Source organism: Cheilinus undulatus, linkage group 1 (genome assembly GCF_018320785.1).
Source record: "Cheilinus undulatus linkage group 1, ASM1832078v1, whole genome shotgun sequence".
In the NCBI taxonomy this organism is placed as follows: domain Eukaryota; kingdom Metazoa; phylum Chordata; class Actinopteri; order Labriformes; family Labridae; genus Cheilinus; species Cheilinus undulatus.
In genome coordinates this window covers 6,669,344-6,693,140 of record NC_054865.1, presented here as the reverse complement: position 1 = coordinate 6,693,140, position 23,797 = coordinate 6,669,344, and the positions used below count along the sequence as shown (strand labels likewise).

The following is a 23,797-nucleotide window of genomic DNA, read 5'->3' as shown; positions in this document are numbered from 1 at the left end:
AAATGCCTTTGCAAGAGCCACAATCTAAGTGGTGAAAAGTGGAAAAAGTCGGTTAAAGTGGCAATAAAAGGTGGCAAAAACGGGGGGGGGGTCACAAAAAATTGAATTACCGGTGGTCAACAAGCAGCAAAATTTATGTGAAGTGACTAGAGAAGGCAAATGGGCTGTAAAAAGTAGGGAAAATGGGTGAAAAGTGGCAAAGAAGGGCGAAAAATTTTCAAAAACACAGTATAAAAGTGGCTAAAACTAATGAAAAGGGCAAAAACAGGACAACAGTGGCAAAAATGGGTATAAAGTGGCAAAAAGCCATCCCTGGGAAAAATAACTTTGGATCTGAAATGAACTGTTCAAGAACTATAGCTTTCAGAAAAAAAAGTGGTCTCATGGCACAACTTGCCCCCAGGTGTGGGGTAAGTTGTGCCTTTGGGGAGAATACATTGGGGTAATTTGTGCCAGTGATTATTAGAGGAAACAGAACATTTAATCTCAAAAACTGTAATGTTATATAAAAGCAAGACAAATTAAATACAGAATTACTCATTTAAGGTTTATTTAGATATCCTCACCCTTTTAAACTACTGGCATAAGTCATATTTCTAGTTTTTGGGAAAATACAAAAAACTTATATTCACAAGTTATGATATTTGTGAATCATTTCAGGCAAAAAGGCTTTAGCAATAGATGCCTGTTGACTTACATAGAACGCTGTCTTTCAATTATGTAACATATGAGGATAAAGTGACTTAGGCCAATTTCTGAACATCCCATTGTGACTTAGGCCACTTCAAAACTGAATAAAACTGCTCTTTAATAACATAGTGAAACTCAAAACTAAAATCAGTGTTAGCTAAATGAAACAAATGGCAGGTAAATCAAACACTGATGAGGCATGCCCATCTCCTCACCTCTCAAGTTGTTCTTGGCCCTTCTTTGCTGGGTTCTAGGTGTTTAGGTCTCGTTGTGTGGTTCTCAGTGAGTTTATCATTCATTCGATGGACCCCCACCCAAAAAAAGGATTGAAAAAACAAAACAAAACAAAACAAAACAAAAAAAACAAACAAACAAAAAAAAAAAAACAGCATTTCAAACATTTATGTCTAATCTTTAAACATTTTAACATTAATATATTTTGGGTATTTTGGTTTGCAAATGTCCTTAAACTTCTGCCTTTCCCTCTTATTTGATCACAATGCCATTAAATACCTCTTTTTCATTTTTTTTTTTTTTTTTGGCCATTTTACAACTTCTTTTTGCCTCTTTTCCCCATTTTTTCCACTTTTATCCTATTTTTACCTTTTTTCACCTTTCTGCCTATTTAAGCTACCTTTCATCATTAAATCTCTCTTTTCCCCCTTTTTTGGGCTCATTTTTGTGATGTCTTTTTGCCACTTTTATCCCATTTTTTTTCTTTTTTTTTTTTTTTTACAATTTTTGTAAACTTTTTGCCCAGTTAACCTCCCTTTTGCCATTGCATACCATTTGTTTCCTGTTTTTTTGCCCCCCCCCCAAAGCTCTGTGGTGCCCCCCAGGGGAGGCCCGCCTCACACTTTGAAAACCACTGCCCAAATGGACATTTGAGATCATATGAATGCAAAAATCCAATATAAAGTCATAAAACTGAGGTTGAAGGGTTACTTTGAATCTTATGTAATGGATGTATGATGGTTTTAGTGGGCCTCTGAAGGTTTTCAGGTTTCACTTTGGACTGGGGCGTACTCAACATAAGGAAGGCTGCGTTATAACTAAAGTCAAAACTTCAGCACAGCTAGAGTCTGATGCTTTTAGAAGTAGACTTGTTTATTATTAGGACATCCTTTAAATCAAATTAAGTTTCTCATCATGTTGTTTTTTAGTGAGTTCTAAAGAAGAATGGAACCGTCATTCTGTTACATTGCAGTCTATTCTGGAATGATTTTCAAAGTACATAGGAAGAGGTGTTTGGTAGATTCTGTCAGTTCCCCATCAGCACTGAGAGGAAACACATTTGAGAGAGGAAAGATTCTGGTTGGAAATATTATTGTTCTGTATTTTCAAAACGCTCATGCCTGAAGGTTTATTCTTCACATTTGTAACGGCGAACAGAAAACATCCGACTGCAAACATGTCAGCAGGTAAGACTCAGAAAATACAACCTGATTCTAAAAGAGCTCTCATACACTGAACACTGTCTGTTTGTTTTCACTGACTTGAAAAAAAATGTCACTACATTAGAGAGACTTAAACTGTTTCAAAGTTTAAAATGCATAAAAAATAATTAGTCTGGCAGAAATTACTAGACAGGATGAAATTTCTCAAAGCTGGACAAATCTTCTTGAGTGGTTGGGACTTTGACCCAGAAGCTAAACAGCGTAATTGTTAGGCCTAATACTGTCAATAAATCAAGTCCATCTGTGCCTGTAACAAAGACAGCAGTCCAGTTTATTTCCTATCCAAAATTGCAGCTTAACTTAAAGGGATATTTTGATATTTTTTAGGATGGGTGTTTGACATTAGTAGTGGCATTATCCTCCAGTGATTTCAGAGAGTTTTGCCCCTTTAAATATGGCATTCAGAAGCTAAAATATACATAGTAGCAGATGGGTATTGTGTCTCCAAGTAATTTAGTGAGTTTAAGGTAAAAACTGACCAAAAGAATGTTTAATTTATACTAAATCAGGTCTAGTTTGTCTGCCTAATTTAGACCCAAACAGGTGTTCAGATATAACCTGTTCAAGTACGCTGAGGCGAAAGAGCCTGTAGCTTGCATAGAGAAATACTGATGAACACAGAGGCTTTCAAGGTGAAAAATAAATGCTTTAAAATTTTTTGATATAGTGCATCAGAGCCAGCATTGTTTTTTTGTCCCATTTTTACAGTACACTCGCTAAATTACACAGAGATACTATACCCATCTGCTACTATGTATAGCTTAGCTTCTCCAAGCATGCCATATTTAAAGCAGCAATGCTGACTGACATCACTGGAGGCTAATACCTTTACTACTGCCAAGCACTTCATTTAACCAAACAAAAATACCCAGATATCCCTTTAACTGTCCTAAATGTACTATCTTCCCTCATTCCCTCTCCACGTCTCTCCTCAGACATCAGCACAGCTGGCCTTCAAACAACTGAGACTCTGTACAGCTGCACATCTGCCTACTCCGTTTTGGAGATAATGGGCGAAGGCTGCTTCGGCAAAGTGGCCAAGTGTGTGAAAGAGTCCACTAAAGAGATGGTGGCTGTTAAAATACTCAAGAATATTCCTGGTTTGATCCAGGATGTTGACAAAGAGGTAGGCTACAGTTTTGACTCTAAAGCTAAAGTTGACTCTCTGCTCCATTAGAGGACATAGAGGATAATAAACCGTTGTCACATCTCCTCTTTTCTCACCAGGAGGCCATGCTGGAGGCCATCTCCACTCTGAACCCAGATAAGACCTATCTAGTGAAGTTTTATGAGCGGTTCCGTTACATGGGACAGACTTGTCTGGTATTTGAGATGCTGGACATCAATCTGTACACCATGATTGAAGAACTCGGGACATCACTTTATGTGCATGATATCCGACCAATCGCACACCAGGTATGTTTGTTTGAAATATGGAGCCACATAGTAAGGGTCTGTGTCCACTGATAGCTTTAATGATCTTTTTTCCAACCCAAAAGTTGAACTATTGCCAACTGAGAGTGCCAGCAACAGCTGACGCTAGGACATTTGTACACTCAGTACACTGAGCTCCAAAAACACTGAACCAGATTGGTTTAGTGTAGAAAACAGGCTCTGTCAGGTCCTTCATGATCACATATCACTGCTGTCAGGCCAAAATCCAAATCACCACTTTACATGAAACAAAGAGAAAAAAAGCTGTATTTTTAAAGTCCCTGTCAAGTGATTAAAAAAATATTTATTTTAGGTTTGCTGTATGACAGGCTTATGAACTATCAGACCAAACTGCTGTCTTGAAAAAACATCTCTAAGTTTAAGATAAAATCAAGCATCAAAATCATGAAAAATGAGGCAGTAAAATCTGCTTTAGAAAGGTGTGGGCGTGTCAGTGGAATGAGCTGAAGCCACGCCCACTCCCGAGAAATACGATCCTTTCAGATTAAAAAAAAAAAAACAATGTGAACAGAGAGCACCTGCCTGGCTCTGTCCCAGAGCAGAGAGACAGAAGTTAGAGATTAAATTTACTGTTTTCTGGCACAAATCTCTTTTATGAGACTCTTAATGACCAATAGGTCACTGTGGCTGATAGATTTGGGAAATTTACCTCATAATGAACAAGAACAAGCTGGCTGTCAACTTTCAGTGAAGGCAGTGACATCAGCTTACATTAGACTCTACTCTGTGTTCTCAAAAAAAAAAAAAAAAAAAAAAACTTCTAGTCAGGAGCTGGAATGTAAAAAAGCAGCTGTTCACACAAGAAAACACTACGCCAGCCATGCAGGGAAAAGTACAGTGCCTTAAAGTGCTGCAGTCGGTTGCGTCCAGTCGTGTCAGACCATGACTGGTGTGGGTTTGTTCATAGAAAATAATGGGGGTGAATGTTTGGACACAAGTCTGATTTTGCTGGTGTATTCTGGGCTTAAGTGTTTCTTGAGGAAAGAAAACATGGCACTTCCTTGAACAATGTATTCACCATTAGCTTAGCATATGAACAACAAAGAAACTACGTCCAAAAACCTGATTATTATTTGTGTTGTAATAAGTATTGTTGAAAACTTGGGATCCAGTGTAGTTTGGATTTTGGCACAAGCTTTTTTAACAATCTTTTTGATTTAAAATTAGTAAAAGGTGGCCAATAACACTGATTTATAAAAAGAATGAATAAGAGGAGGCCCTACACCAACGCTATTCATTGTTGACTAACCCTAAAGCGGACACAGCAGCATGTAGACAACAAAACCCAGAGTTTGTCTTCTTGTTCCTGCAGCTCCTGGTCGCTTTGGATGCCCTGAGGGGTCTGGGCATAATTCATTCTGATATTAAGCCTGACAACGTGATGGTCGCCAACAGGAAGGACCAAAATGTAAGGGCCAAACTCATCGATTTTGGTGTAGCCAAAAAAACCAGAGATGTCAAGCCTGGGCTCAAAATTCAGCCACGGGGATACAGGTATGCTCAACCTCCATGACCCAACCGATCATTTACCATTGTTTTTGCCTTTGTCTTTAAAGTTGTCCATCAGATTTCTAACCACTGACTTATGTCGTTCTTCTTCAGGGCTCCAGAAGTTGCCCTCGGGCTTCCTTTTAATGAGTCTATTGACATGTGGGGGGTGGGATGCATCCTGGCATACCTTTACCTGGGTGACCACCTCTTCTCCTACAACTGTGAATATCAGATGGTACGTAAACTCCCTCAGACACAGAGCAGACCTGATGTCGAGCTTTAGATGACGTTATTGTGTTTACTTTGTGTGCAGATGAGCTCCATGGTGAAGGTGCTAGGTATGCCGGACGATGAGCTGCTTCGTTCTGGGATGTATACCAGGACCTTCTTCACTCAGGAGGGGGCTGGTGATGGTTCCTCATGGAGGCTTCTGGTAGAGTCAAAATTCCCCTCTTTTTTTTCTGAGTCAGCAAATTGTTTAATTTGAACTCCTTTAAAATGTTTCTTCTGTTCATTTTGATCCTTTAGACACCTGAAGAATTCAAAGACATCAACGGCACTGATGTCAAAGAGAGGGTCACAGACTGGGAGCTGCCCAGTTCTCTGGATGATCTTGTTCATGTAGGTACTCACTGCTGCCTTCACCAACATCCATCTCTCTTCATAATCAGCACCAGCTACAGTACTGTGAGAAAGTATTTGCCCCTTCCTGATTACATGTTTTTTTTTGGCATATTTGTCAAAGTTAAATGTTTCAGATTATCAAACACATTTTAACATTAGTCAAAGATGACCTGAGTATATACAAAAAGATATTTCTTTTATTTATGATGATTTCATTTTTTTAGGGTAAAAAGCCATCCAAACTTACCCAGACCTATGTGAAAAGTAATCCTCCCTTTATTAAATCATGAATGAATTGTAATTAACCATATTTTCTGGAAAGCTGACTTCAATTGCAGAGAAACCCCTTAAATAGAACCTGGCTGAGAAAGTGAAGTAGGCTAAAAGATCACAACAAATTAATTAATGACATCAATGGGAGAGATCCAAGGCCAAAACCACTACTGACCAAAACAACACAAAGGCTCCTCTCACATTTGATGATCCCCAAGACCTTTGGGAAAATAATCTGTGGACTGACCAGACAATTTGGTGTAAAACTAACACAACATTTAATAAAAAGAGTATCAAACATGGAAATGGTAGTGTCCTGGTCTGGGGCGACTTTGCTGCTGCAGGATCAGGACCACTTGTCATAATTGATGGAACCATGAATTCTGCTCTCTAAATCTAAACCTAAATCAGGCTATGCTTGAACCCCCCAATGTGGCTGGATTTAAACAATTCTGCAAAGAAAAGTGAACCAAAATTCCTCCACAGTAATGTGAAAGACTCATTGCCAGTTATCAGAAATGTTTGCTTACAGCAGTTGCCGCCAAGAGTGGAACAACTAATTATTACATTTAGGGGATATTGGCCTTTTCACATGGGGCGGGGCAGGTTGGGATGGCTTTTATTCCTCAAAAATGAAATCATCATTTAAAAACTGCTTTTTTGTATTTACATAGGTTATCTCTGTCGCATATCAAAGTTGTTTGATGATATGAAACATTTAAGCGTGACAAATGTGCAAAAAAACCCTAAGGTATCAGGAGGGGGGAGAATACTTTTTCACAGCGCTGTAGTGTAATTTTGAATGTTTGCAATGAGCTTTAAATCTGCATTCTTTCTGAGCTGCAAGTTTGTCTTAGTGTACGTTGTTTTTGCAGTTGCAAATAATTTTTCCTTCTTGGCCACCATACATTCGTTTTATGCTGCTTAATGATTGACCACAATTATTCTCTTGTATTCTGTCACCCAGACTCTTCCTATTTGTCTGTGGTCAATTCTGAGATAGTTTTCATCTGCATAGTTTTGGAATGGAGCACACAGGATTCACTCCCGTGGTTCCCTCCCTTCAAAGCTGTCTTCTGTTATTATTTTGATCTGTGGTGGATCTATAAACTGTGTCTAAAACAGAACTTACACATACCTGGTGTCACTGTTTCTGAGCGGTTTGGGCTAAATCAGCTGATCTGAATGTGTCTCCTAATTTAGATATTTCCTGAAGAAGGAGCTGCCGAGTTCCAGGATCGGTTGGCATTTGTCGACCTACTTAAACAGATGATGCATCTTGATGGGACTAAGAGAATCTGGCCCCATGAGGCTCTGCAGCACCCATTTTTCCAAGTGCTAAACCTGAGCCAGCAGCCTGAAACACAACAGTAAGTGATGTAACATCACAATTTAATATTGAACAGCTCTGAAAGAAAGGTGGTTTATTGATTGATTGACTGGTTTACTGATTATTTCGTTCTTTTTCCTGTTTGATCAGAAACATGACGGTCACTGGAAAAAACTTAGAGCAGGAATCAGACACCAGATGCTCGGTTCTTCCAGCTGGTTCCGGTGATGAGGATCTGACCTCCTGGTCTTCATTTGGAGACAAAAACCAGGTTTCTGGTGATAGCCCCCCCGAAGGGTCATGTGACACAGAATGCAACACATACCCTGGTGGAGCTAGTTTATCCTCCTGGTGCTCAGATACAGTCCCTGACCTCAAATGCTCTCAAGACAACCTCGATTCTCCTCTGGCTGAGGACCAGACTAGAGAACTGTCCTCCCTGTCCTGGACCTCAGATACAGGACATCCTTCAGGCTACTCTGGTGATGGCACTCTTTATTTATCTCCTGATGGAGCTCATGTCAAAGCTTTCAGTGAAGATGCTTCCTCACCCGCCTTGCCTTATTGGGATGGATTCTCTGTTAATGAATCAGTTCCTTTCTTTCCTGGGGGAGAAATTCCTATGGAGGTCTCTGGTGGCTCTGTTTCAGTGTCTTTAGACAGAGCTAGTGTCAAAGACTCAGGTGAACATGATCCTGGCCCCCCTGACTGGTACAGACTCTCTGCTCATGAAGACATCTGCTCCTCTAAAAAGGATGAACCCAAAGCCTCCTCTGTTCCAGCCTCAGCCCCATTAACACGCAGACAAAAAGTTCGCAAGAGGCTTCTCGGTTTCTTGAGACAAGTTGCTGCTACTTTCTGTTGCTGCGTGCAGAGAGAGGGAGATTGGCATTTCCACCATTTGTGTTTTTCTGCTCTATAATGAGCTGAAATGTCTTTAATAAAATGTTTGAACTGCACGTTATGCAACTGACTTTATACTCCCTATACTCCTCTAAAATGAATGGTACTCCTTTCCCAATATCTTCATAAGCTTTTTATCAAATTTGTTCTTCAAATAGTCTCTAAACGAAACCTACATGGGATTCATGACATGTTCTTAAACTCATCTGTTTGCTCTGAGGTTCTCAAAATTAAATTAAATTTAAGTCCAATCCTACTAGCAAGGCTGTGACAGGTCACGTTGACTGCTTATCTCCAATGATAGGTACCCAATACAGACAGAGGTATTAAGTTAGAATATCTTAAAAAACTGAAATTACACCAAGATGTACATTTTAATAATACTGTAACACTGTAGGTCCTTGTTGCCCTCAACTCTCCACAGAGGTTTGTGCACGTATAGCTGATCTGCATCACCTCGAGAAACTAGCATAGCTTACTAGAGCTATAGTTAAGGTGTGGATAAAATGCACAAGTAAAAACCAGGCTTACTCACAGTTTTCCACAGTAGCCACAGAAAAGACTGTGCGTATGGTTGTAAGAGTGTATTCCTCTTTGTCCCATGGAAAAACTGTCAGAAAAATTAATAACAGCAGTCCAGCTTTTTTAAAATGTGCCAGTTAATAAGAGCTGAGACATAATTGAATTTGCGGCTGTGACCTTGTTGGAGTTCAAACATAAAACATGATCGATGGAGGACACACACGCACACATTTCTCTCTCACTCACAGGGTCACTGATGGTCATCTGACTGAAGGTTACTAAACACTCTACTATATACATATATATATATATATGTTTGTATATACAGTGCTTAATATATTTATTACACCACCCTAACCCTAACCAAAGTAAGGTTTATGCCACAGCTGCCCTAAATTAACAGCATTGGTAATTACCAAAATCATTTTTTATCTTTCTGCAATGATCAATACACCAATATGTAGAAGCTCTTTAACCCAAATGATATTTTTAATGCTAAAATATAATTATTATTGTTATCCATGAATTTTCAAATTTACCAATTTTTCAAAAAAAAAAAAAAGAAAAAATAGTAAAGCACATTAATATTTCTTGATTAATATGTCTAATCATAGTTGTTTACTTGCATTCCTGAACAGAAAAATGAGTTTTAGTGGTTGAATGTTATCCTTGATTAATTTCTGACTTCTCAGAGAAGGCCAGTGAGCCAGCTCAAATTTGGGTGAATTCAGTTTGAAATTCCTCATTCCTGTTCAAAATGGTAAAACGTGGAGAGCTCACTAAAAATTAAAAAGATTCTGCATTAAAGCACTTCATGATGCTGGATGGCCTCTGAGACAAATATGACAGGTGGTCTAATAATTTGTTAAGCACTGAATATATGTAACATTATATATTCAAAACATGGTCACATATTTAATTTTTAAAATTTAAAAAACAGTTTTACAGTAGCTGCGAATTTATGTACCTAAGGTTCTATTTCTGTTATATTTGTAGAATGAAAAAAACACTTTGTACTTTTTTAAGAAATTTTTTTTTTTCTGCCTTCAGAATTTTTTTGTTCTTTTAGGAGGAAAGATCGTGACATTGTGACAAAAAGCAACCATTACCCCAACCATTTACCCTATTCATTTTCTATTGCATGTGCTGTGAAAAGAATTCTGGGATACACGGTGATGCAGGCAAGGCTGGCAGAATCACTTTTTAACAGCTTTTCTCCAACAAATGGTCATAATACTTCATTTAGGGTGGTATAGGGTAAAGTAAATCCACATTTTGGACTGCTGATAAAAAGACAAGTGACCAAAGGATATGGGTCGAGTGACTGTAAGCAGATTCAAGGCTTAAAAGTGATGCCAAGCACTCATGAAACCACCCCCTAGTGGGCTAGAAAGGGATCTTGCGGTGTACTCTACACCAATGGTTCTCAACTGCCCTTAACATCAAGACCCATGACCACCTTGTAGCGCCACATTATGTAATAATGCCGCATTATGTAATAACCCTAACCATAAGACTTAGTGTGGGCTCCAAGGTATGCCCTACCCAACTACCATGCCCTAACTCTAACCGCTTAGTGACTTGTGCCTAAACCTAACCCCCCTTCAGGGCTCTAGACTAAACACCTAACTTTAACCCTAGGACTTAAGGTGGGCTCCAGGGTATACCCTACTACCTTGCCCTAACCCTAACCACTTAGTGGCTTGCAAAATGCGGTGTTATGACATAATGAATTGAAAATGTATTACATTATTACATAATGCAGCGTTATTACATAATGCGGCATTATTACATAATGTGGTGCTACACACCACCTTGAAGACAAACCGCGGCCGAAATTTCTTACATTTGCGTTCATAACCAAATATTTCTAATGAAAAATGGGGTAACTTGGACCTGATATGGAACAAAAATATGATGATATAAAGCAATAAGACATATCCTTCAAAATAAAAGCACATCATAGACTTTTATACTTCATATTTTGGTTCCAGGTGCACATCCCTGACCTACTGAAAATGGCTTTGCAACCCACTTTTGGGTCCTGACCCACCAGTTAAAAATTAAAGATCCAGACATACTCAGTGATCTTTGCTGCCACCTATAGTTTTAACAAGTTTGTATTTTTTTACTTAAAAAAATATTGTTCAACCAGATACACTAACCAGTGAGTTATTGTAGTTAGACACTTCGCTGTCCATTCAGGAGGGATACAGTGGCACCAAACAGACTTCTAATCCTGACATAAAAATGTCATTTTGCTGCTGTTACAGCACCAGAACACTGGCTGTCAGCTGGCAGTGATCCTCATGATATTAAGTAATGTCAACTAGCTAATGTTGGCTAAATAGCTCACATAAATACATTAAACTCCATATTTATGTAGACTTTCATCCAGATGGCAATGTAAGGCAGGTTAACAGAATGTAAACATCTTGGTTATGACCAGCTGAAAGGGGGTAGGCATCCCTTGCCTCCAGAGCCTCAGGGCTTGAGGTATGCATCCCTATGACCTTAAATTGCAACACACATACACACCTTAGATTGAAAGACTCATGCAAGAAAGTACTCCTGAAGCTGCAGCCATTAGATGAGCTTTTCAAAGGTGGCGGGGCAAAGCCCTTGAGATTTCTGGACTAGTAGGAAATCCCAACGTAGCAGAAGTAGGCTAAACATGGCTGGTGGTGCTGAGGTGTTGTCGAACAGTTCTCAACTTTCAGATTGGTCTGAGGCAGGTGGACCGAGATGGTGCCTAGACCGTGACAATGTTTTATATCAGGTGTGTCAAACAGCCCAGCCAGTGAGCAGATATCATTTGACCTGCAAGGTGTCTTTTTTTATTTTTATTTTTATTTTTTTTGGGGGGGGGGTGCCATCCATTCATCCATTTTCTATACCACTTATCCTGTTGGGGGTTGCGGGGGGGCTGGAACCTAACGCAACTAGCCAATCGCTGACATATAGAGGCAGACAACCAGGCATGCTCACATTCACACCTAGGCCAGTTTAGTTTGACCAGTTAACCTAATGAGCATGTTTTTGCTGGTGGGAGGAAGCAAGAGTACCTGGAGAGAACCCACAAATGCACAGGGAGAACATGCAAACTCTGCACAGAAAGGCCCTGACCGGGAAGCGAACCGTGGACCCTCTTGCTGTGAGGCAACAGCACTAAGCCCTGCACTGCTGTGCAGCCTGTTTGGGGGGGGGGGTTAAAAAAATCATAGAATATTTTCACCAGTTCAAAAAACTTGAGCACAGTTGGACTAAAATACTAGCCCAAATATCAATTATATGTCATGATATTGCTAAATCTGGGAGGTCAAATGAACAAAACTGGTACCTGAAGAAATAACCATTTGGGAGCTGAAAGAGCCGGCTCTTCTTGCAGAGCTGAACTAAATGGTCCAGATCACTGAAGAGAGCTGAAATGCCCATCACTATTGTTTTCAGCTATTTGGCTGAACTGGCTGCAACTGTCAACCAACTCCCCAACAAAATAAAGCCCACCCTCCAAAGTTTTGTAAGCCAACCCACGAAAGTCAGGAGAGTCAATCCCTGAAGCATGGACACTATAGTCAGTCCTCTGTCCAAAAGGCACAGTGCACAACCGGTTTGTCCTTAAAAATTAATTTGTCTCTCTTTTTTTCCTTTGGAAAGAAAAAAAAAGCTATAAAAAATTAAAGGCTCTCAAAGATAAACTTCACTGGATCAGGTCTTTCTATTTTAACTAGGGCTTTTGTGTTTTCTTTTAAAAAGCATTCCATTAATGTGGTTTGATTAATATGTAAATGTTCTCAGAGGTGTAAAGGACACACTGAGCATACTTCCTCCCTGTTTGAGCTGCGGTGGCCTAACAAACCGCAGCAAATTACATATTAACTTTCTTTAATGCTACACTCGGCTTTTGTCTCCATTATAGCGTCGACTCTGCTGCACAGTCACATCTTCATCCTAAGATAACTGGAGCTGTAAGTCATCTCTTCATACACGACACGAGCGACCTCCTCTCAAAGTATTTTATGAACATAATCAGACGCATCAATCACGGCGAGGCAGCGGGGCCTGTGTTAATCCTCCGTGTTCGCTGAGTTTGGAGTTAAATGGCCCTAAAGACTAATGAAAGAGCACACTGAGCTTTTCTCCCTGCAGGCCCAGGGATTAATCTCCTCTGTCACTGCTCAGTCAGTGTTGAGCACGTCCAATCATCATTCAGCTCAAAATTAAATCACAGTCTTAACTTGAGAGCCATTTACATGAAAAGTTATCAGGCACAGAGCGATAAGTTTAAACAATGAAAAATGTTGTTATAAGCCTTTAATCAGATGTGGAGGATGACCATTAAGGCTTTAGTTCAACTAGACACTGTGTGGTCCACAGAAAACAAGTTAAACTGTAGAAATTTTGTTAACATTTTTCATTGTGCTTTAGAAAAGGCCTTTAGTTTGAACTATAACAATGCACACATTAGTTACACAAAGAATGGACACATTTAAAAATTGAATATAAAACAGAACATTTTGTAAACAACATGCGTTTAATTTTTAACCCCAATTCCAAAAATGTTGGGGCACTGTATAGAACGCAAATAAAATGAGAATGCATACATTAACAAAACATATCACTGAGACATTTTACAATTTCATGGAAAACTTTAGCCCATTTTGAATTTGATGGCACCAACATAAAGTAGGGTCATGGCCATGTTTACCATTGTGTAGCATCCCCTCTATTTCTAACAACAGAAGTTTTCAGGCAGAAGTTTTCATGGTGAGGTGTGTAAGTGATGGGAGAAAAGAGGAGTACAGAGCACTGACGGACAACTTTGTGGAGTGGATGCCTCAGTTTCTGGTAGACTTTTTTGTCCCTGGTCAAAATGACCGGCAGTCTTCGAGAATTCTGGCCATTTAGAACCACTATTGCAACAACAGCAAAATGCATAAATCTGAAATTCTGTGATATATTGATACATGAGAGTCTGCGCTAAAGAAAGAGGACACATTTTTATCTTTCTCTTATTTTTCTTTGTGTAAGTGGTTTAAAGTATCACAATAAAAGCTGCAAGCTTTTCCTTACACACGCAGTCAGTTACACAATATACACCCACGTTAAACTCATAAACAACAACAGTTAGCTTCACATTAGCACCGTTAGCCTGTTAGCACTCTGGCCGCTTTCATAACTTAGCGGCTTACAACAGCTAAATATCAACCTCCACCGACAACAGCGTAGCATCAAAACATAACTCCCCAGTGCTCTGTTAACTGGAAACCACGTCAAAACTCTACATTTCAAATGAAAAATGAGTCTTACCGTCAGTTGTCTAATATCAGTCCTCATGATGATATAACTGTAACTTCTGCTAAAGCAGTAAATCCAACCATCCTGGTTTATTTGGACTAGTCCCGAAAAGACAAAAGTTCCACAGCAGTTAGTTCGGTCCAGTCCTCCTCTAATTATTGGCTTATCCAAGACTACTTCTGCTAATTAGCCCGGACACCCCAAGCAATAACAGCCAGCTATGGGGAAGAGAGACGGAGCCCTCACTATCAGCTCAAGCGGTCAAGCCATTCTGCACGATGTGATCCTGTGTTGACTACAATACAACTTTATATGAGAACTGTTCATAGGTAAATTTATCAAAGTCCACTACAACTCTGCTCGGTGTCGGCCTCTCTCTCTGCAGCTGCATCTGTGTTTCAGCCGCTCAGCTATACAGTTCCCTTTGTTTCAGCCTTTTCATTACTTGCAGCGATAACTAACTCAAAATCCTTCCCTACCACTGATGATATTAAGCCTTTGGTTAACCAGGAAAACCTCCCTTTGATTAAAATTCTGCTTTCTGAGAATGTTCTGGTCAAACTTTCCCTGCATAGTCTCCAGCAGCACTGAGCACGCTAAGAGTTAGGCGTGGTTTGATGTCATTTGCGTCATCTTGCATGCATACGCAGCTTAATTAGCCATGTGCTCACTGTCTGAGGAAATAAACAACCCCAGCACCGCAGGACAGTAGGTGTAGTAAGATTAGGCTAGTTTGAGTTTATATTACAGGATTCTTGCAAAATACTGTCTAGGTTTCACAAAATACAATATGCAAGGATTCAGTATTTGCTTATCTGGTCATTTGCATGTTTTCTGCCGGACGTTTTGACCAGTTATATTTTTATCTGCCAGACATCCGCTCTTGAAACCGGCCAATGACCAGCAAATGCTGGCTAACGGAAACTCAGTCATGCCTTTTACTTAACTTTAACTACAAAGTTTTTGGTGCTTCTTTACATGTATTTATTCTTCTGCTTCTACCCACCTAGTTACCTACCTCGTTGTCTGGATGGGGGCATATGTTGCTCCAAACGCTCTTTGTAATTTTCAGCATTGATAGTTCCTTTCCAGATGTGTAAGCTATCCACATCATAGGGACTAATGCGACCCCATACCATCAGAGATGCAGGTTTTTGAACTGTGCCCTGATACAAAGTTGGATGCTCCCTCTGTTCTCTAGCCTGCAGGACACAGTGTTTGTGTTTTTTAAAAAGAGTTTAAAATTTGGGTTCATTTGACCACAGAACAGTTTTCCATTTTGCCTCAGTCCATTAAATTAGCTGAAAAAGGAGAGCTGCGTTTCTGGATCTTGTCGCATAAAGCTTCTTCTTTGCATGATACAGCTTTAACTTGAATTTCTGCATGTCACGGCAAAGTGTGTTGTCGGAATGTGATTTCTGGAAGTGTTCCTGAGCCTATGCCTCAGTGCATTGTCACCTGAGGGCCGGAAGATTAAGAGCATCCAATACTGACCTTTGGTCTTGTATCCTGAGGAGATTTCTCAAGGTTCTCTGAATCTTTTGATGATATTATGTACTGTAGATGGTGGTATATTCAAAGTCTTCACAATTTTACTTTCATGAACATTTTTCTGGAATTGTTCCTCAAGTTTTAGATGCAGATTTTCCCAGATTGGGAAACCTCTGCCAATTTTTTCTTCTAAGAGACTCTACCTCTCTAAAATACTCCTTTTATACCCGATCATGTTACTAACCTGTTTCCTGTTAACCTAATAAGTTGCAAAATGCTCCAGATGTTGTCATTTATACCACTTACTTTTTCAGCCTTTTGTTGGCCAGTCCCTACTTTTTTTAGATGTGTTGCTGCCATCAAATTTATAATGAGGTGATATTTTTCATGAAATGGTCGAATATCTCAACAGTCAGAGCTGTCTGAATCTAAATCTTTCATTATTTTAATGGCTCTCAGGTAGATTCAGTGGACAGTCAGGTGTGATGATTGCGGCCTCAGTCATGCCTGTCGTGTTGAGCGAGTGCTCTCATTGAACTGTGGGCTGCAGCACATGTCTGTGGACTCACATCCATCCATCTTTATCTGCAGCAGCACAGAGGAAGAGAGACCACTGCCCACTGAGACATGAACAAATCTGAGGGACAGGAAGCATCTGATTGGTCGGAGAGTCACAGGAGACTGCAGATGATCTGAGCGCTGCAAACGTCTTTAAATGTGATCTGAAACAGAGGCACTCTGACATAGTTTAAAATAACAAATAATCAGAAAAGGCTCATGTTTCTGAATGTACAGTCAAATCTGAATTCAGCAGAATTTGTAGATAATCTTCACTAATTCAGATGGATGTTAACTTCGCACTGTATGTTTGCTGCAGACTCCATGCTCTCCTGATGGAAACTGTGGTTCTTTTCACTGTCTAGGTTTGTGTTCAGGGCCAGGAGAAAAAAGGTTAGAGAGTATCTTTGTAGGTTTTTTTGTGGCTTTAAAGGCCTTAAGATCAGATCTGCCAACAAGACTCTTTTTGTCTGTTGTAATGGCCCAGTGACAGACTACGCAACAAACATCTTGTCCAATCTTGGCTGACAGACTGGCAACACTACAAATGTGACAGTCCATGACCGTCTTCATGACTGTGTCAGATCATTAGTCGTTGGTAAAGGAGAGTCAATGATAGTTAGGTTAGAGCTGCTCAGTGTGATCTAGCAGTGTTGTGCTCTGAAGAGAAGAAAAAAATTAACAATTGTGGACTTATCCCTTTGTATCAAGCAGAGCACAATTTGGACAGGATATCCTTCAGATAGAACTTGAGGTGTAAATGCTATGACATCAAGAAAATTAGCCCAGTTAGCTTTGCTGTGCGAGCATCGCTGTATGTAAAAACAAGATCCTACTCAGAGAAAAATGATGTGAGCAACTTTATAAAAACTCTAGTTAATGATGATACTAAGATGGGGAGCTAATTCTATCCTGTTGCTAAGGGCCAGGATTGTTGTCAGGTCAGGATGTCTAACTACATGGAAGAAATGAATGCATAACTTTATTTCAAATCAAATAGAAAAACTGCAGAAAATGGGACAAAAAAAGGAGGGTAAGGAGTAGGTGGAAGTAGAATCTTACCTCCAGTTTGCACATATTCCACCAGCAAAGTGCACTGCAGAGCAAGTCGCTCTCTTTCTAGTCCATCTTTATAGTTCCTCTGTACGTGCTCCAGTCTGTCTTTGGCACCTCCCAGAAGCAGATCAGGTCACCTGTTTGCTCAGTGGGTCACAGAGCTAGCATGGTGCTATTGAGCACGAAAAGTTAACTTTTGCAGGTGCAAAACCACAGAATTCTACGTGAAGCCACACATCCTTCGTAGCAAAAAACAAAAACCTCTTTTACTTCGTAATGTGCACTCCCATTGTGGAAGGAAAAAACGAATACACTTCCTGCATGAACTAGTTCTGCTGTGAAATTGCAGTTAAATTATTGTGAAATAAGGCAACAGAACTAACTAAACGGCATTAAAAGAGGCAAAAAAGTAGAAAAAAAAAGTAATAAATGGAAAAAAAAAAGAAATGGCAAAAAATGGAAAAAAAAAAGAAGCGGCAAAAATTGGAAAAAAAGCTGTCAAAATGGGATAAAAAGTTGCAGCCAGAAGATGAAAAGCTGCAAAAGTGTGTTTGACATTGCAAAAAGAGTGGCAAAAAAGCAAAAATGTGAAAGAATTGGCAAAGATGGCTTAAAACTATCAACAATGGGCATAAAAGGGCAAAAACATGTGTCAGCCATGGCGAAAAGCTCCAAGAATGGATCAAAAGTGACAAAAGAGTGGCAAAATTGGTTCAAAGGGTCAATGAGACATGATAAAAATGCAGAAAAAGCAGTGAAAACAGGTTTCAAAGAAGCAAGAATAGATATTTTCAATATCAGAACCAAACAACTGGACACACTTTTCAGCTCCAGAATGAGGGATCTGTTGGCCAGGACGCTAGCACCAATGATGCTGGCACAGCACGCTTGCACTGATATCATCAGTATATCACAACTAAGGAGGGACCATTCTCTCAGTGTCTTAGGGGCCCAGGCCAATTCTGAGGGCAGGCCTGCTCACATTTGCTAGGAGAAAAGCTCTATGTGGATTTGGAGGGTTATATATCCCTAAACCTTTCTCACTTTTTGTCTTTTAACTCTTCAGAAAATGTTTGATATGCAAGTATTACAGAACCGTGGTTGTGGGGTATCTTGGATGCATTGTTGATTTTGTCATACATGACATTTGACGATGGGCTGCAATGATGCAGTCACTTTATGTCCAACATAAATTTGGACACAGACAGCGCCACCTGTCTGTACTTTGTGTTCATTTCATTGTCATCTGTATTTCTGAATGTTTTATGGAAGCTCATCTGTACATTTAGGTGTTTGAATGCAGTGAAACCGAGCAGAAGACGAGCTGACAGTGCAGTTTTTCTCTGTGTGAGAGGGAGAAGGAGAGGGAGCGAATGAGTGTGTGATGGATGGCTGTAAATGATTTGTCCACTAATGGGAGGCGACACAATAATCTGCTTGTTTGTCGGCTTAACTGGAACGCCAATACTGTATCGACTGAAATGTCAGCCACACAGAGGCCTTCATTAAACTGCCATATGTCACACTCACACTCACACATTCAACGCCTCAGACTCAGTGTGTAGCAAACATATAACAATGACAGAGCTCGGCTGTTTCCCGTTATTGCCTCTCAGCTGCAGGTTCATGTTTAAACCTGAACTGGGAGATGTCTGATAAACAAAGCGGTGAAATGAAAAACACAATTTTATTATTCTGATTATATATGTATATAGTTGGATGATGTCTGTTTGAAACAATAACTGTGTCAGCAGTTTAGGAATAAAGGCCTACAGAGTCAGTTTGATTGTTCATGCTGATAAGTTTTGGTGACATCTACCATCAAAAACATGATCTCTGGTTGCTTAAAGGAATGGGATTTCTGGGAAGTACTTGCCATTTATGTAAAAATCACATACACTACACACAGACCTGCAGGTGTCCCACTCTGCTTCTGTGGTGTTCTGCCTATGGGCTCTTTAAAACTCAGTTTTGAATGCAATAAGAGATAATAATGAAACTGACAAGGGTTTATCCAGGGGTGTTCACAAACAGTGTATGAATCTGATTGGCCACCCCACCCCTGGCCCAGGTTAGAACTGTCACCTCACAGCGAGAATGTTCCTGGTTCCTTTTTGTGTGGTTTGCATGTTCTCTCTGTGCATGGGTTCTCTCTGGATACTCCAGCTCCTTCCACAGTCTAAATATACGCTTGTTAGGTTAACTGGTGACTCTAAATTGACTGTAGGTGAGTGTAACCATTTAAGTTGCTTTGTGTCAGCCCTGTGATTGGCTGATGCCCAGTCCAGGGTGTACCCTGCCTGTTTCTCAATGACTTCTAAGATTGACCCCCACCCCAACATTAAAAAGGATAAGTGGTGTAGGTAATTGATGGATGGATGTTTAATTGGACATGTTAAGTAAAATGAGACCAGGTAGATAAACATTACTCATTCCTGTAACTCAGTGCACATACTTTCAAGAGGGTCTGGCTGCAGACCTCGACAAAACCTCTACACTGGGGCGTGCAGCAGCAGACCTCTGTGCTATTAAAACCCGAGTGGTTAGGTTATGGTAAGCCAATGGGCAAGGGGCTAGAGCAGAAAATTCAGCTTGGGTAATATACGTCACGCCCCAGCGTACAGGTCTGCGGCTGAACGCCCCAGTGTAGAGGTTTGCTCGAGGTCTGCAGCCAGACACGTCTCCATACTTTAGGCCACCCCTGCATAAGTTCCTGCCACATTTGGACACCCTAATGAAAAGTCTGGCACCAATGTTTACCTGACCCACCAGATACACTGTTTCATGAATCTACTGCTTGGGACAAATTTCACATCAATCTGGGCAACAGCCTATAGTCTGTGTCTGGGAAGGGCAGAACCAATTAGAAAATGTTCTCTCTGTCTCATTCAATACAGCAATAAAACATATGATGTAGGAGGTATGCAGAGCCCTGTGGAATATACTACATAATGGAAACTTGACAGGCAGCTTTTATTGTTAACTATCAGTGCAACCTGTTGATGTTTTAGACTCTTGCAAAAGTTGGTCTGGAGAAGAGCAATAACATCACAACCATCACTGCAGACCTCCACTGATCTGGGCTAATGGCAGAGTGGCTATATGGAAAAGTCTGCTCCATGCAAAATATATGAAAGTGTTTGCAAAAAACTCTGAATGAAAGCAAAGCAGTTATGAGGCCTTAGTGAGAGATGTGTGCCTTCCCAAATCATGTCCAACAAATTTAATCTACCACAGCTGGACTTAACCTTGCAAAGCAGATGGATACACCCATTTCTGTGTTTCTCACTGGTGAATCCATGACAAAGCTCTTGTCTGAACAGTTTGGTGCCTGTTAGAAAGTGACAGGACCTATCAGCAATGAGGGGCAGTGCTTTCGGGCACAGCAGAGTTGTGACGTAAGCAAGCAGCAACAAATGGCCAGTGCAATCATGGCGGAAGACATTAGCATTGATGCTGTTAAAGCGCAAGTTTTATCAAAACTTGACATTTCTTTGTTAAAAGAAGAACAAAGAACAGCAGTGAGTTGTTTTCTTTTAAAAGTGATTGTCAACATGTCTGCAGTTGCCATGATTCACGTTGTGCAGATCTCTATTAGTCCTCGGTAGCGGCTACATCACGTGTTCATCATGTTCATACATCATACATCATGTTCTTTGTTAAAAGAAGAACAAAGAACAGCATTGAGTTGTTTTCTTGTCAAAAATGACAAAAGTCGTGTACTGACATGTCTACAGTCGTCATGGTTGGCATTATGCAGTTCTCCATGGAGTTTACTCCTTGGTAGTGGCACACACCCATGACGTCACGTGTTTTGTTGTACTGATTGGCCCATAAAATGTGACAGACAGAACATTTATCCAATCACCCTCTGGGGTTTTCTTTCAAAGGCTCTGCCCTTTCCAAACAGTCTATGGAAGGTTTTCCAGATGGATGTGTGAATATTGTGTGCATATTGTAGTAGCTCCTGAAACCTGAGGCACTGCTCGTGTGTTTTTTGCAGGAACACATTAAAATCCTCCAAGTGTCTTCTCAGTGTCCACCTTGTAAATGCCTAATGCAAGCAAAAAGCTTCATCACACAGCAGTAAAAACTAGTTGAATACTTGACTAGTCTATGCACCCTATAGTAGCTACTGCGTAGCTGTGCAGTCAAATGACCTTATATCCAATAAAAGCCAAACTCCTGTACAGTTGTATGTGATTAACAGAAAGCTAGAATCCCATCCGTCTGATGTTTAGTTTAGTTTTATTTATTTATTTATTTATTTTGTAGAAAGTATTTGATGCTTTTTAAAATGTAGTGGCACAGCAATTTGAGTAAAAGTAATTAGTTACTTTTCACACCTGATTCTCAGATCTAGCAAACATTGTAGCTTGATACTTTGCAAGATAGATCTGCCTGATGACAGACATGGCATCTGATCAATCTGTTGGCTCTGGAAGGTTCAGAGTAATTGTATGCAGTTCCACCTAAACTGTAGAATACAACAGTCATCAACATGGAGCTTCTTATTATGAACAAGAGGGTCCACGCTTTATTTGGTCATCGCCATCAACTTCTCCACAGAACAAAACTTGGAAAGTAAAGATCTGTTTACATGTCTGTAGTAATAGTCACTGGTACTGGTACGTTGTACTTGGTACTCAGTTCTGCTGCTCTTTTCATGTCTGTTCCACTCACATAGCTGTTTGTAGCCGTGGGGTGGCTTTTCCTGGGCTTGACAAAAACCTTTAGTCTGAAGAAGTCTTCTCCTTCCATAAGACTTTAAATACATCAAGTCCCCTTTTTTGTTATTAGCCGGGCAATCTTCTCCTCTCCGGTAATGTGTCAAGGATTTGACTTGCCACTGCTAACATGGCTAACAGTTTATTTGCCTTATATATAAGGTGTCCTTTGACAGTTACTGTGGTCGCTATGGGGCAGCTTTTTTGTTCTTATAATTGACCATGTCTAACTTTCTGTTTGGGTCAGTCTACTTGCAACTTGTTTGGGTCAAACTACTACAACCTGACACGTGCTAGATGCGTCTATTTTGAAAACAGACTCAGCATATCTCAAGAAGAACAGAACATTACTTCTGGCTTGGACCACAGATGGATTGCGGTGCATTCTGTGGACGTACAAGCTTTAGCCAAGGAGGGACAATCAGGTCCCTCCTTGGCTACGGGATGAAACGCTGTGCAGACGGACCCTGTGGAGGTGAGAAACTCTCCTGTGAAAGTCAAAGTTTCACCTCTGAAAGTTTTAGTCCACTTCCAGAAACACAACAGACTCATCTTCAGGGATCCCTCGCGCTTCCTCCCTTTCTTATTTAACAACCACAGGACCCATTTGGTTCCATCGTTTCTCTTTGGTCCCACGCTCCCTGAACACATCAGAGCAGTAATGTTGGCAGATTGTCTCACTAACAGAACAGGACCATTTGAATGGCCTAACCGCCCCCCCAGCATCTCTCCTGGCTCTACACACACCTTGTTAAATCCCACTTTGTTTGCGGCCCTCGTCCTCTGACAGTTAAAGAAGTGACGAATGGCCATTATTATGGAAAGAAGGTTACTTTTATACACGGCTCGCGGCGCTGAGGGGGGTGACGGTGGCTGCTCCATCACTGTCAGGGAAACTAATGATAAGATATCATAAGACACAGGACGGCCATGTTAAGATGGAGTGGCCTCCTGCTGAGTTTTCATCAGCCGCCGTCTGTCTGCGCTCAGCATTCATCTTGATTCTGCATCCACTCGCACTTATTTTGCTTTACACCTGCAAAAATGCATCAAACACTCCCAGCTTTGGTAGATTTATAAGTGGAAGAATCGGCTCACATGATTCAAATGAATAATGATGATAAAAGTGTCATTTTCACTCTGTTATTTTTCACAGCTTCATTGTTCAGAAGCTGCCGCGTGTTTGCACATCAAACAGCGGGAATCCATATAAATGTAAAGTTAAATCAAATAGTTATGGATTGAAAACAAACATGACAAATTCAGCATAAACTAGAGCATATTTAACCAGCAGCAGTAACTCTTGGTTCAGATGAATTGCCTAAAAATCTTTTTTCTTTTTCCTCCTTGCATTCTTTGTTCTGAGATTTTAGCAGGGTTCAGATCCAAAATGTGTCCAACCATGGAGACTGGAGCACTGTGGCTCAACATTTGATGTGATTTTACTGTTCTGGTTTACATAACAGACCAATGAATGTAAAGTGACTCAAACACAGAGGTGTGATAACCCCTGGCATGGGGATTTACAGTGCTAAGTGGTTTTCAACCTTAAGGGGGATAAGTATGGCGTTTAAATTTAACAATTTTCAATATGTAAAGATGCCTGAAAAACGAGTTTTTGGACTTTTATTTCCATATTCATCAAACACTTATGGGACCACCCGCCTGAAGGGGAAGACAGGTTCCTCACTGCTTTATGCTACTGAGAGGTTGTTATTGGTACTTGCAAAGGTAGTTGTGGCAAAAGACAGCTGTTTTTTGATTTGATGCACTAACCAATGAGCGGACTAGACTGGGTTTAACTCTGGCGATATCCTATTTGATAAAGAGAAACAGAAAGGAGCAGATTGTGGATTAATGCTGTTATACACTATTGTCTCATTTGGAAATTAAAGAACAAAGTTCCTCTTATTTTGTCATTA

At 40.3% G+C, this 23,797-nt stretch overlaps 1 protein-coding gene across 1 annotated transcript in view; it reads left to right on the top strand.

The window, feature by feature from the left end:
• The first annotated feature begins 2,101 nt into the window (after positions 1 to 2,101).
• LOC121511476 (homeodomain-interacting protein kinase 1-like) overlaps positions 2,102 to 23,797 on the top strand; it is a 34,731-nt gene continuing 13,035 nt past the window's right edge. The window contains exons 1-7 of the mRNA XM_041790201.1: positions 2,102 to 2,111; positions 3,083 to 3,273; positions 3,375 to 3,563; positions 4,915 to 5,096; positions 5,205 to 5,328; positions 5,407 to 5,526; positions 5,622 to 5,714. Of these exons, the coding sequence (XP_041646135.1) occupies positions 2,102 to 2,111; positions 3,083 to 3,273; positions 3,375 to 3,563; positions 4,915 to 5,096; positions 5,205 to 5,328; positions 5,407 to 5,526; positions 5,622 to 5,714 (909 nt within the window). The remainder of the gene's footprint in view (positions 2,112 to 3,082; positions 3,274 to 3,374; positions 3,564 to 4,914; positions 5,097 to 5,204; positions 5,329 to 5,406; positions 5,527 to 5,621; positions 5,715 to 23,797) is intronic.